At 40.6% G+C, this 13,451-nt stretch overlaps 1 protein-coding gene across 3 annotated transcripts; it reads right to left on the reverse strand.

The window, feature by feature from the left end:
• Nucleotides 1–1,302: 1,302 nt before the first annotated feature.
• LOC145439294 (serine protease 33-like) lies at nt 1,303–10,544 on the reverse strand. 3 transcript variants are annotated; one of them, XM_080316793.1, is made up of 7 exons: nt 9,789–10,511; nt 8,135–8,315; nt 7,136–7,239; nt 6,893–7,051; nt 6,110–6,227; nt 4,837–5,039; nt 1,303–1,635 (listed from the first exon to the last, which is right to left on the reverse strand). In XM_080316793.1, the coding sequence occupies exons 1-7, from the start codon at nt 9,868–9,870 to the stop codon at nt 1,466–1,468; spliced, it is 1,017 nt and encodes a 338-aa protein (XP_080172919.1). In that variant the 5' UTR covers nt 9,871–10,511; the 3' UTR covers nt 1,303–1,465. The 3 variants fall into 3 exon arrangements, with proteins under 3 accessions (XP_080172919.1, XP_080172920.1, XP_080172921.1); XM_080316794.1 differs by lacking the exon at nt 1,303–1,635 and having other exon boundaries at nt 4,843–5,104; nt 9,789–10,544; XM_080316795.1 differs by lacking the exon at nt 1,303–1,635 and having other exon boundaries at nt 5,025–5,161; nt 9,789–10,537.
• Nucleotides 10,545–13,451: the final 2,907 nt, after the last annotated feature.

The raw sequence follows: 13,451 nt of genomic DNA on the forward strand, positions 1-13,451 counted from the left end.
CTCGCTATTTTCAGTTTGTCAAGTAGAAGTAGTGTAACCCTCCAACAAGAAAGAGAAACTGGGGAATTCTCGGGCTGTTTTCATGGAGTTTTAACTTTCAATTTTAGGAAAATTTAAATAAAACCCAAAATTTCCGTCGCGCTTCACATCAAGTAGATATAGAGTTACAAATATGTTTTCACGAAAGGGAATATTATTTAGGTTGCAGGTTGCATTGCACCGCATTGTCGCGCATATGACGTATTTCATCACAGTAAATATGGCCCATCATAACGTTTGAAACAACCGTTTCGCAGTCTAGCATTTACCTATCATATCGTAATCTAGCAGCCCAGGGCGTGTCCTAATCTGGAAAAGTGGGCTGTGACTTTATAAGCGTTAGATCTGTTTTAGCAGACCACCGTTAAAACTGTCTCGACAAAAGACATAGAATACATTTTCTGCTTTTCTGATGTAGTATTGGTAGTTCTCGTTCAATTCGAAGTATCATTACTAAGAGTTCTAATTAGTTTCATTTCTTTTGTCTGGAGAACATACATGCCTAAGTTTAAAAGCAAGTGTAGCATCGCCGTCTACTTTCCCAAAATACAATTACACTACATGGCATTTTTATGTTACGCCATATTTTTTTAAAAATCGTATACGAATCGCACAAAGTGTTAACATCGTATTCATACAACTTCTCCGTATTGCTCTTCAACTAAACTAAAGGCCGTAATATGGGTGAGGGAACAAGCCATGACATTTTCTAAAACGGGATGTTCGAGTAAACAAAAGATTGGTATCTCATTTCTATATCACTAATATCATTTGTTGCTCATGCTGTCGGAAATTTATACATTCTGGGATGCATCAATATGCATTTTACATTAAGCTCTCTGCACCTTCCGCACGCAGCTCAATTTGCAGCTTTTGAAAGTCCATGCGAACGTATTATGACCGTTTTGAAAACTACTTACTTACTTGAGTAGATTTAAAGCCAGCAAATTCTACTTCTAGTTGTTTTAGATTGCTCATGGAAGAAGTACTTCTACTCGTACATGAGTAGATTTTTCCGTCGCTACTTCTACTTCTACATGAGTAGCTTTCTTGACTACTTTGACCACCTCTGTTCATTATTCGTCCTTCGCCGGTTCCTTCTTTATGATTTTTTTTTGTAAAGAAGCAGTAAGAAAAGCGATGCAAGGGAGGAGAATCCTAGATGCATCTCCGACATTTCTCCGAAACCTGGTACGGCCGGTGGGTGTTCATTTAGGCCGGTGCGTGTTTCTTTACTAACTACTTTATCTGTAACTCCATCTCTGCCTTTTGAACGGAACTTCTTTTATTGACAAATAATAACCAGCGACGATAAAATGCATACATTCTTTTTCTCAGTTGTAATAAAGTGGAAAATATCTATTGTATTGCACATTTATAATGAACTGAGGTATAGCAAATTGAACCATATAGATTTACATAGCACTCAAGACTTGACGCGTAAACACCAGAAACCACAGGCAATTAATGACGAAAGACTATTCGGAAGTGCATTTGCGGCACTCGTTGTCACCTGATTCGTCCGTGTTGGATCGTAAATGCCACTCGCGCTGTGCTCTTCGTTCGTGCTTGATGTTGGATTTATGGCTACAAGTTCTGACAAAAGAATTGCGCTTATACTATTATACATACTAGACGACACAAAGTTTGCCTATTCAAAGTCATGGAGTGTATGTCTGCCATTCAGTTACTGGCGAGCAGCGACCACAGTAGCCTACTCAATTGGAAGTAGGTGTCAAGCGACTTCGTAGGACAACAAGCGCAAGCAATCATATATCCAAATCATACTTGTACAAACTACTCAATTTTCAAAATCAGCAACTAGAACCAGAACTAGAACTATGGAGCTACTCAAAAATCCGCTAGTTAGTTTACCATCGACTAACTAACTGGGTAGTTTGTACAAGTCTGTCCGAGTAGCTTCACTGGTGTTCCTGCAGATTACAACACATATGGTATGCACAAACGCGGTAGACTTTTTTTGTGCCTCACTGAAAATTACGGGTTCCATGAAGGCATGTAGATTAGCGTAGGGCAGACCCTAGAATTTTACGGTCCGTGGGCCAAATACGGACTAATCGTGGGTAGTGCGGACACAATTTTGAAGAACACTAAAATATGTCCCAAAAGATTTTACTTCATGTTGATCTACGAAATAATCGGGATTCACCTCAGAGCTTTTTCCATTTTGAAAACTTCTGTTTTCATTTTTTCAAGAAACGTGGTTGTAACAATGCACATCAAATCATTTAGCGTACCATGAAAAATCATCTGGTGTGCCACTTTTGGCACGTGTGCCAGGGATAGCCGATCCCTGGCGATATCTATATTCATAATAAAGTCGATAAAACATGGGTTATTTCAAGTCGAAATTATGACATAATCACGCAGTTATTCGGCTGAGGCTGCGGGAAGACGAATTCGGAAACGTGACAGCGAAATTATCAAAACATCAGGACAATTTTACCAAGCTGAACACCGCTCAGGGATAGTGATCAAGCTGTAATACCTCATAAATTTCGGTGTCTTAATAGAAGGACGTGTCTATGGGTTACTGTGATTAAAAAGAGTTAACAATATTCCTTTGTTACCGTTGTTTTGAATAATTACGCGAGATAAATATTATATTTGCAATTTGACTCTAAATTCTTAATTGCCTAATAGTTAAACATCCACCCAAAAGCTTGTGTTAATCACGTAATACATTGCTTTCAATTTATAAATTATTAGAAATTAGTACACCTCCGAATATAGTGCAAACTTTTGACTTAGCTCGCCAACGTATTTCCTGCCTGCCATTGTAAAAAAATAGTTGTCTGTGACGTAGGGGTTTCCAAGTCGGTAAAAGGTTAAGAACTGTAAAGAACTGGAATAATTCTCCTAGTCAACACAATAATTTTTATTTTATCGGAAATATATCAGACATTGAATCGACATTTCAAAAGTACGCGGTTTCGAGTTTGAAATGGGAGAAATTCCGATCCCAAAAAGCCTCCCGCTGGCTACGCCACTGTTAGCAGCGATGGCTCACAGCGAGCAAAGGTTGCATGTGCATTAGGGCTCTTCAAAAATGACTTTTTTTCTCAAATCGCATTGGCTACTTGATAAAATTGTTAGGTTACCTAATTTAAGCCTACACACCAAATTTGGTTCAATTCCAACCAGTAGCCGCATTGCTACAGGAGAAGAAAGTTTCTATTTATTATATAAAAATAAATAACAAAGGATTTGAAAATTTTCTGTTCACCCCATGAAAGTGTTAGGCTGCATATAGAAACGATGTTCACCAAATTTGGTTCAATTCCAACCAGTGTTGGGATGAATCGAGTCATGACTTGACTCGAGTCGGATTTTTCGTATGACTTGACTTGACTCGAGTCACTTTGCTAAAATGACTTGACTTGACTTGACTCGGCGTATCAGAAATATGGATTGACTCGTGACTCGGAACAAAATTCACGAGTCAATTTCAAGTCATCAAGTAATCGGTGTCGATAAAAAATCACTGTATCTTGAATATGGTCGTATTATTCGCGAGACGCTGGTGTAACCCGTGAGAGCGACCAATCATTCAATGATCGTGCGTTTTACTGAGCCTCCGTTGTTCTCTCTCATAAATTGACCGTAAACGAATTGATCTATGCTTACAGCTTATGCTGTAGTAAACTAGTAGTAATATAATAGCAAAATGTCAATTTTTGTTCTATGTTTTTGCGTTAACCAAACCTCTTGTTTATGGAAATTGAATTCGAATATAGTTTATGTAGTCCTCGCCCATTGGCGCAGGCTCGAATTGTATCCTATCAACTTGTTTTGGGCATTCTCTATTTTGGCTGGTAACTATAAACTGACGCTATTCAATTACTTACGTAGTTTGACAGTTCTATGTGTGCGGTACGGGGCCTTCTTGCATGTATATTTAACGGTATAGTCGTTCGTAAGTTCGGGATCAATGACCACTCAGTCTGTATATCAGACAGCTAGCAAAATGCAATGACGTAATCAGGCCTCATACTTAGAAAGGCAACTTGACTTGGATTGTGACTTGACTCGTGACTTGACTTGACTTGACTCGAGTCACCTCCAAAAATCGAGTGACTTGACTTGACTCGAGTCACCTTCGAAAATCGATTGACTTGACTTGACTCGAGTCAAAATGTGCAATGACTCGAAATGACTCGTGACTCGAAGGTAGTGACTTGATCCCAACACTGATTCCAACCAGTAGAAGCGGAGTTATTGCCGTCGAAAAATTTGGATTGGAATAAAATAGTATTTACGGCGGGCACCTCTATAATAAATAATTAAAGAATTGGTCACCGTAAATACTATTATATTCATAATCAAATAATCAAGTAGTCAGTGCGATTTGAGAAAAAAAGTCATTTTTGAAGAGCCCTAATGTGCATGTGTTGTGCATCAATCAACAGAACACCGGCATCTCAATTCCACCACAACCACGACACGTGTTTTCTAATTCGGAAACTAATATTTTTTTCCAATGTGAAACTAGAACTAGAACTACTGAATTTTCAAAATCTGCAACTAGAACTGGAACTAGGACTACTCAATTTTCAAAATCAGCAACTAGAACTAGAACTAGGGCCTACTCGAAAAACCGTTAGTTAGTTGACCATCAACTTCAAATAAACAAGCTTCACATTTCATCGGGCGTTTGCCATATTCCATATCAAATTTCAAAAAGTTTAGGGATATATTCGATAGTAGGTCACAAGATCGCTGCCCATCAAGACATGCATTTGCATGTATCTCATGAATGTATATCGAAAAGCTTGCCTGGTGCGGTTTCGTATATCCAAGGTAGCACGTACGATATGCTCATGTATACGCCTGGTCTCTCTTCTTCTGCACATTCCATACCAAAACTGGTGATACCCCGCAACACACATGCTGACGAATGGGATTGTTCACTGCTTTCCTTCATCACCAAAGGCCCGCCGCTATCACCATAGCAGGAGTCGATTCCACCCTCGCGGTATCTGTAGCGAAGGTAAGCTTACAGTGGTGTGATGAGGTGTGGACACGAAGGGAAATCGCCATCAGCCTGCATCAGTTATCCGCAACAGTGTGTGAAAACCCTGGTAATCGATTTGTAACAATCCTGTAATTACATTCAGTCGTCACACTTGACCTGTTACACTCGCGCTTCTTTCGTAGAAACGCATTTAATATTCGCTGAGGTTCTTCTGTCTACACGTGGATTGGGCTAGGGGTCGTGTAGTAATGTGTATCTGTGTATTGTGTACTAGTGTACAGTGCTGGATTGGAGTATTTGGTTGTAAAAGCTGGCCTTTGATCATGTAATTAAACTGATTTATTCACACGGTTGGGCTTGAATGACGCGCTAGCAAAACAACCGTCCGTCGCCAGTATAGGTTCCGGAATCCGAACACCCTAACGTCGCCCCCGTTAAGTAGTTGTCGCCGAATCGGGGACGCTACAAGTGGTATAGAGTCCAGGGGTGTGTATGTGTACTGTAAATGTGAAGCCTTTTTTTACAAGCGAGCCAGGTGTAAATAACGCGGTCACACCACGGAGCGCATGCTTTTATAGTAGTTGCAAGGCTCGCCACCACATTACAATCGATATTGGAGATAAATCGCGCAAAGCACGAAAATAATCCCATGTAATAATTCAATTTGTCAATGCTGTTAATGATGTCATTTTGTCAGCATATTAATCTTTTATGTGTCCTATGTCCCCTCTCCTACCACAATTGATATTAGGTCAACCGTACTAGACTAAGCTAAATTTAAACTCAGACGCAAACCATTCAACTTGGAACGTCTTCACAGAAAGCACAAGGGCCGCCTTAAATTGCGCACCTCTGCGTGTCAGTATGTACTCGAATACTTTAGTATCGGTATCATATAGCTTGTTGGAATCTCTTTGCGAAGGTATAGGCTGAGAGTATAATTTTGAAATCCCTCTTCGGTCCACGATAAGGTACGTTCATTCTTTGCAACGTATCGGAGATTCTATACCTAAAGACCTTTTCACTGTTCTACTTTTAACCTTGTGGTTAGATGAGTCCGATATTGGTACTTACCCAGCACAAAAATGACTTGCGGGGATAGAGATCCTTTCCTCCCGATACCATCGTTTACATAACGTTATATCCACAACTGGCACTCGAGCTTCGTTGAGAAAATCATTCGGCCCCGTTCCTGTGGTTTAAATATACCAACTGAAGGATATTTGCGTACGATGTTCAGTTGCACGCGAGGGTAAACGAATTTGAAATCAATTTTATGTAAGAGAATGAATGAACAAATGGTTCTGCAGATCTTCGGAAAGGGTAAGACAACAATTAAGTGACATTGTGTATATCCGACATGACGCAAAACATTACGATGGGACGAAGAGAAACAGTTTCTTTTTTTCATTTTGACATTATTAAAATATTATTATAATAATTTGATATAAGTGTCACAATGTGATATTGCGCAGTGCGGTGACTTCACTGGTACCACGCAGGATGGATTTTGAACTTACTCCGATGCAGAATTGTGCATTTGTACACTGTACAGTGTAAATGAAAGAATTTGAAGGGACACATCAAGTCATAACATACAAGTAATTGAGTCAATGTGTAAACGAAAAGGAAAGAGTCAGGGCATTGTCTGGAAATGAAATTTTGTTATACTGGCACACTCGTAAGCAGTTGCTAGGTAGGCCATAACCTGAAGTCCTTGCGAAAGCACGTTCGGTATACGACATATATAGGAATATTCAAATGAAAAGCAATGGAATGAAGCGACAGACACTATACCGATGTAGATAAATTCAGCATGCTGTGTTAAAGAAGACTGAATACTCACAGTTTACTTACCTAGAGTTTCGCCCCACCCGGTCACAGTTAATGTTTGACCCACGCCTACGCTGGTCCCCGTTTCCGGAAAGCAGACAGGTTGGATGTAGTTCGTGAATGTGATTGGATCTCGTAACTTGAGAAGACACACGTCGAACGCTAGGGAGTGATCATCATAATCTTGGAAGAAAACAATATAGAATTACGTTTCACAATTTATATGCATCCAACAATTCCCAATATTCAAGTCAGACGAGGACAAACCTGGGTGACATTCGACAGATTGTATCTTGACTTGTACCGCACTGGAATCGGATGCGTCCGATTTATGTGCGCCGAGGTGGAACGTAAATAGTTGTATCGCTTCTCTGAAAAATAATATCAAGGTGTACGTGTAAATAACACACAACGCAATTCAACATTCCGCCGAAGTATAGTTGAACAGAACTTGCGTTATGTAGTTGCTATAGTTTCAGTTATTTGGATTACTTCCCTCATTTTGTACCTGTAGTGTATATTGGTGGACGGGTAAATGATGTCACTGTCATATTTGGACTTGCAGTCGTTCATCGTATACCTAGAGTTCCAATGCCCGTGTAGAATATCTCACGTGGATTACATTTAACGCGGGTTATATTATGGCCGCATCACTTTATTCACATTATATACGTTATGAATGTGTGGATTAGGAAGTTGTCTCGAGCTGGACGATTTATTCCACCTTCAAAAGATCGATGCCGACGACGAGTATTGTAGGTAGACCTACTATAAAGTAGCGGCGACATGATATTCAACAAATTCTTGGATACTGTCTTGCCAGACTTATGTTGGTCGAATATACAAGCAAATTTCCAGCTATTATTTCGCATACTGGTACAACTTTACAGCTCTTTGCAAATGCTATCGCATTCCCATAAAAGTCACGTTTACTGTTATTTATCGGTCGAACTACCTACAGATCGAAGATAACAATGCGTATTCAGTAAGCTTTTATTTGGAAAGTTTACTGCATTGCTCACCGTCACTTCGAGAACGTTTGATAACCGAGTAAATATTTGAGGTATGCTGCGAACATTTCCATCAACTGAATAATGTCGGGTGACAGACTAAAGTGATTCCATATCCAAGGCTAAATGTCGTATATGCGAGATACTTTCCCTCGACTGTTTAGTGCGTAGTATGGGCATTGCATACCCCCAAGATGACGCGCTTGTTGGTATTGACAATTTTTAAAACGCCAGCGTACACCGATCAACGACTCACTGCGGATCTGACAAGCAATGGGCTGCCGTCACTATGTACTGTTCCTCCACCAACACTCCTCCGCATAAAAGCTGCCCGTCCTGCAATATCAGCACTTGCCAAGGCCAGTCACCTTTACTGGAAACGGTGCCGCCGACAATGCGAGGGTAGGCGAACTCAGCCGGCCTATTTCCGCACATTCCTGCAACGAAACAACTTAATCTGTAACAGGGGATCGATCAGTTTATGATAGATTCTTATGCTAGTCATTTTGGTAGACGGTGTTCACTGGGCTTCAACTAAATATTGATATCGAATGTCCTGTCCATATAGCATTCCCAAGGTTGGAGGCTACCGTCAGCAATACAACTAGTATACGGAGTCCAAACTATTTGTGATATTTGAAGCGACTCTTGGGATGTGCTGAGCATCAATATACAATTGAAAAATATATTTATATTGAAGTAAAGCCGATTTCTGTCAGTTGAAGCTCGTCAGGGGCAATCGCCAGCAACTAGTAGGGCTGGGCAAAACCGCGTACCTGATTGATTCGATTCTGAATCACGTATTACGCTTCGAGTCGAGTATTCGAGTATCACTCGGTATGACGTCACAGCAGAATGTACTATATCAAAGTTCAAATATGTACTTTTTATGTCGCCACAAAGATATAAGGCCTGTTATCCGTGACATTCAACATACTTTGGTATTTATTCGACAATACCGATTTCATAGCACTTCTTCACAATGTTGTGGCATGATCATGACTTCGGAAATGTGTCATTTTCAGTAACGTTCGTAGCTTTGTACTATGTTTCCTATGATGCGACACGGCCAAAAAGGTTTCACGGTTTCCTCAGTAGATAATAGTATGAAAACTTAAATTCTCCTTTCAGTTGCGAGGAGAGTATAACTTCAGTATACTCGAAAACATCGTTTTTTAGTACTCGACTCGAATCATTAAAATTGATACTCGATTCAGATTCGAGTACTCGAATCATTATGACCAGCTCTAGCAACTTGTATTTGAATGTATTTCAATACGAATATTATCCAATAATTTTTATACTTAACTGATGTCCTACGATCAGCAAACTTTCCGAAAACAATCACTAGATTTTGCTACGTTCTGTTTTACAGCTACCACCAAATAATGGACGGAAATAACGCTTGGCAGAACATGTAGTAAATAATATGACAAGCATTAAGTAATTATTGTATTCAACACGATATAATTCATGAATACAGGATGAGGACTATTCCCGGCTTCAAGGTTAAAAGGATGACTGGAAATTCCTGGTCACTGGTTCGGATTTAGTCGGGAGGATAACACCATACACGACCCCAGTGAAAAAGGCTACACATTTTGTCAACTTCTTTAGCGCTGTACCAACATACAATAACTTACATCTTACGCATACTTGACTTAACGACTTGCAAAGGACTTCGTTAGGTTGATAGCACCGTCCGCACCCAGACTCCCCTTGTCCTAATATGAATGGGGCGACTCTGACATACGTTTGTGTCTTAAAGCACAACTATGGTTAAACTATCACATAATCATATCAAAAGAAACCAGTGTGGTCAAAAAACCTAACCGATCGCAGAGTCATATTCGGTCGACCCTATTTCATGATAATTTTACAAGCAGTCCTAGATACGACAAGACACTCACGCGAATTGACTTCATATCCCAAAACACGGAATATACGTTGACGCATCACACAGATCGCGACAATCCATACTCCTATGTACATAGTTAACCTGTAAAAACACAACTGGCGACATCACCCACTCTAATAAAATATCGTCTGTAACGAAAGCGAGCGCCTACTATAATCACGGCCACTGGTCTGGCATTGTCGTCACGGTAGAAGTGATATCTCTGGGTTCGGGGTTGTAATTATTGGCCTTATGACGGGGTGACGTTCCCATTCTTGCGAAATGAAAGTAATGAGAATGTTGTGAACACGATATCGTCGCGGTGTGCAGAGAAGGTATTCGAACAGGGTGATGTCGGTTACGCATATTTCCTGATCGAAATAAGTTATGCTTACAAACCCAATGTCTTTACTGCAAGATCGAACATGAAAACCCATCCCTCAAGGACATCAAAAGTTATTTCCTATCTATCGACAACACAAGGTTTAACGCACGTCAGAGCGTTGAAGAAATGTAAGACCTTCACGCGAAAGCTGAGAAACTACCAGAATCACGTGGCTTTAAGCTCGTGTGCTTTCATACTCGAAATAGTCCGTCACGTACGAATGATTATTACAATATAATTTCACGCTTGGCGAAAATAGATCGCCCACCACAATCAGTTTAGCCTCGGTTGCTGCGCTCATATGGTTCATGAATCACGGCAGCATTAATTGATAAAATTCATATATATTTCGTCCTAATCCATACAACACAGTACACAAGTTACTATCAACCATTCGTGGAGCACATTTTCCAACAGAAAAATTAAACCGACCGGTGGAAACAAGAGGTACAAACTAGAGGTGACCACTAAATAAGTGCTATATGGAGTACCAAAGCAGGTTTCGACTTATTTCGCTGATTTGTAAAACGGATGTGTTGCAAACTATACTTCCGCTTTACTCGAAGTTGAGAGTAGGCTACTTTGTATCACTTTTATGATTGAAATCGTAATTAAAACTGGTGGCCGCTGAATCGCTGCATGGTACTAAATATGTATTCGTAGGTCTCACCTATTGATAGGGTTCTTAGTCATTTTGTGTAAGTCTTAGATATACATCGTGTTAGAATGTAGCCATCAAAGTCGAACTCAGGGGTGCGCAAACTTTTTTGCTCGAGAGCCGCATTCAAGATTTGAATCTATTCGCGGGCCGCACCATATAAAATTAGGATACTGAGCCAAAATTATATATTGTTATTTGACTTATTGTGACTGACAACATGGAAATAATATTTATGAATTTGTATATTTCAAACAAACCAAACACTGATTTGATGATAACGTACACGCGTCAGAAACATTGACGAGAATTTATAAGCTGGTCGTCCTCATTGAAAAAATTAGGGACGAAAGTCGGTCGTCTCTATTCTTGCAACTGGATGTAAATTTGAGTCTGTGAGCATCGATCTGTTCCAGTGACGTGCGGTGAGGTTCGTGGCTGGTGAGGCACGGACCCCCCCCCCACACACACAGAAACACACATGCACGTAAAGTAGCCTACTTGATAAAGGGATCCAAAATGTGAATAACAACAGCAGCGGGTATAGAGAGCATTTTCTTTGCACACTGATAGCCGTTGCAATTCCACATTACACAATCAATGTAGGACTGGTCGCTATTGTGCTAAATGGGAAAGTTTAGACGGATAATAATAGACTATCTCCTCAAGTACCGGTATAAATTATTCGAAGCATAAAGCAGCGACAATAATGCAGCCTATGCGAGTAGCTATCACATATCACAATTTAACGGAAAATAAATAACAGCTACATAAGTAGCCTATGGGAATGCATTTGCTCCGTATTACGCATTGGCCGTCGCTACTACTCCAAGACAGTCGAGACTGTTGTATTCCGAAATCGATAGCGCGTTTCACTGTGCCGCGATTGTCCAATTGTTACCGAATAGTGCATGAGGCAAATTCGTTTGTGCCTCACCTGGCCATTGTTTCTCTGCGTTGGCATTGTTTGTAATAAAGCCGAATGTCACCTTCCTTGGCGATTTTGAGGGGGTTCTGGTGGTCTGACACAGTTAATATTTGGATTTTTGGAATCAGTGTGATGATAGCATTTGATTGATACCAGTTGTTATGAATTCCGAGCTATTTATGAGGAATTGCATTGTCGCAGGTGAGGCACGACCCGCCCGTGCCTCACCTGTGCCGCAACTCTCCTTTCGCGCTGTATTTTTGAATAATAGTAATGCAAATTGATGATGTTGTGTGAAAAAATGTTCAAATTTAGTTATTTATGAACAGCGATGTAAAATATCAATAATCATCGACTCATGGAGGGTTTTCACAATTTTCACTTATTTGCCCAAACGACAGGTGAGGCACTGCCTCACCTGCCTCATTGGACCGCACGTCACTGATGTGTTCATAGATTTGCTGATTGTCTTTTGCTTCAACTCCAGAATACACGATGCCGAAAGCATCATAACCATGTTACCTTTAAGTACGATTCTACAATATATAAATATAATAAATATAAATACTTCAACACATACAAAGAACGAATTCATCATCTAACACAGTGGTTCTCAACCTTTTTCGCCTCGCGGACCGGTAAAATTTCAAAAAATGTCTGGCGGACCGGAGAACCTTCAAAATTGAAATGAGGTAAAAATGTAATGTATGCAACCGTATTTTGCAATTATATGGTGTCAGAGAGTGACATTTAGAGGGTTTTGATCGTATTTAATTATTTTCATGATGGCATCCATGTGATTTTATGGTAGTGAGTCTGCCGAGTCGAGGTAAAATTGCCTTGCCAGATAAACGTGCTATCGCCGAGAGTCATTTGCAGTCTTTCGCGCCGGAGGCCGTGGAATTAAGCGACCAAGCCAGCTCCAATATTATTCTTCTCTTTGATAATATCGAGAGAAGAAGCGTATAGGAGTCGAACCAAGCATCTTGTCGTGCTACCTTGGTCATTGCCCACTGCCACCAGACGAAGGATACTCTGCCCACTACGAATACAATCCGTGCCGCAAGTAAACACATTACAGCAGCTATACCGGCCATCCGCAAATCCGGGCCGAAAAAGCACTTCTTTAGCCCATGTCAAAAAACTTTGGTCTTGGGGCCCCCACAGGGCGATGAGCCAAACTTCCGGGGGATTCGCCCCCAGACCCAACAGTTGGGTACATATTTCACCTGTACTTGTGATCACATTCATTCTACTCAGTCTAAGCAGAGAGTTGACGTAACTGATCTCGCCAATGACGAAAATTTTCGTTCATTTACAACTGAAGCGGGTTTCTCGCGGCCGGAATTTTGGTCCACCTTTCAAAGTCCCATGTTAACCTAAACTTCATTATGTGTTGGTGTGTCGTGACGCGGTAATGGCTGACGTCGAAATGCCTATAAATCATGGGTATTTCTCGGAGAAGGGCACCTAATAAGCATGACACTTAGGCACACTAATTCGTCCAAGGCGCTAAAAGAAATTAAAAAATGTTGGAAAAAGTTTCAAATAAATACGCTGATTCATGTTCAATGGCGAAATAATTTTGGTCCCTTTTCGAGGTCGGCCCCTCTCCAATTAAGCGGTTTGGGGCGCCCCAGTTACGGTCCTGCACAAAATGAATGAGTCGAAAACCAATGATCAAACTGTGCCGTTTAGCGATGAG

The sequence above is a fragment of the Botryllus schlosseri genome, chromosome 5 (assembly GCF_051294905.1).
Source record: "Botryllus schlosseri isolate E-star chromosome 5, Bs_hap1, whole genome shotgun sequence".
Classification (NCBI taxonomy): Eukaryota; Metazoa; Chordata; class Ascidiacea; order Stolidobranchia; family Styelidae; genus Botryllus; species Botryllus schlosseri.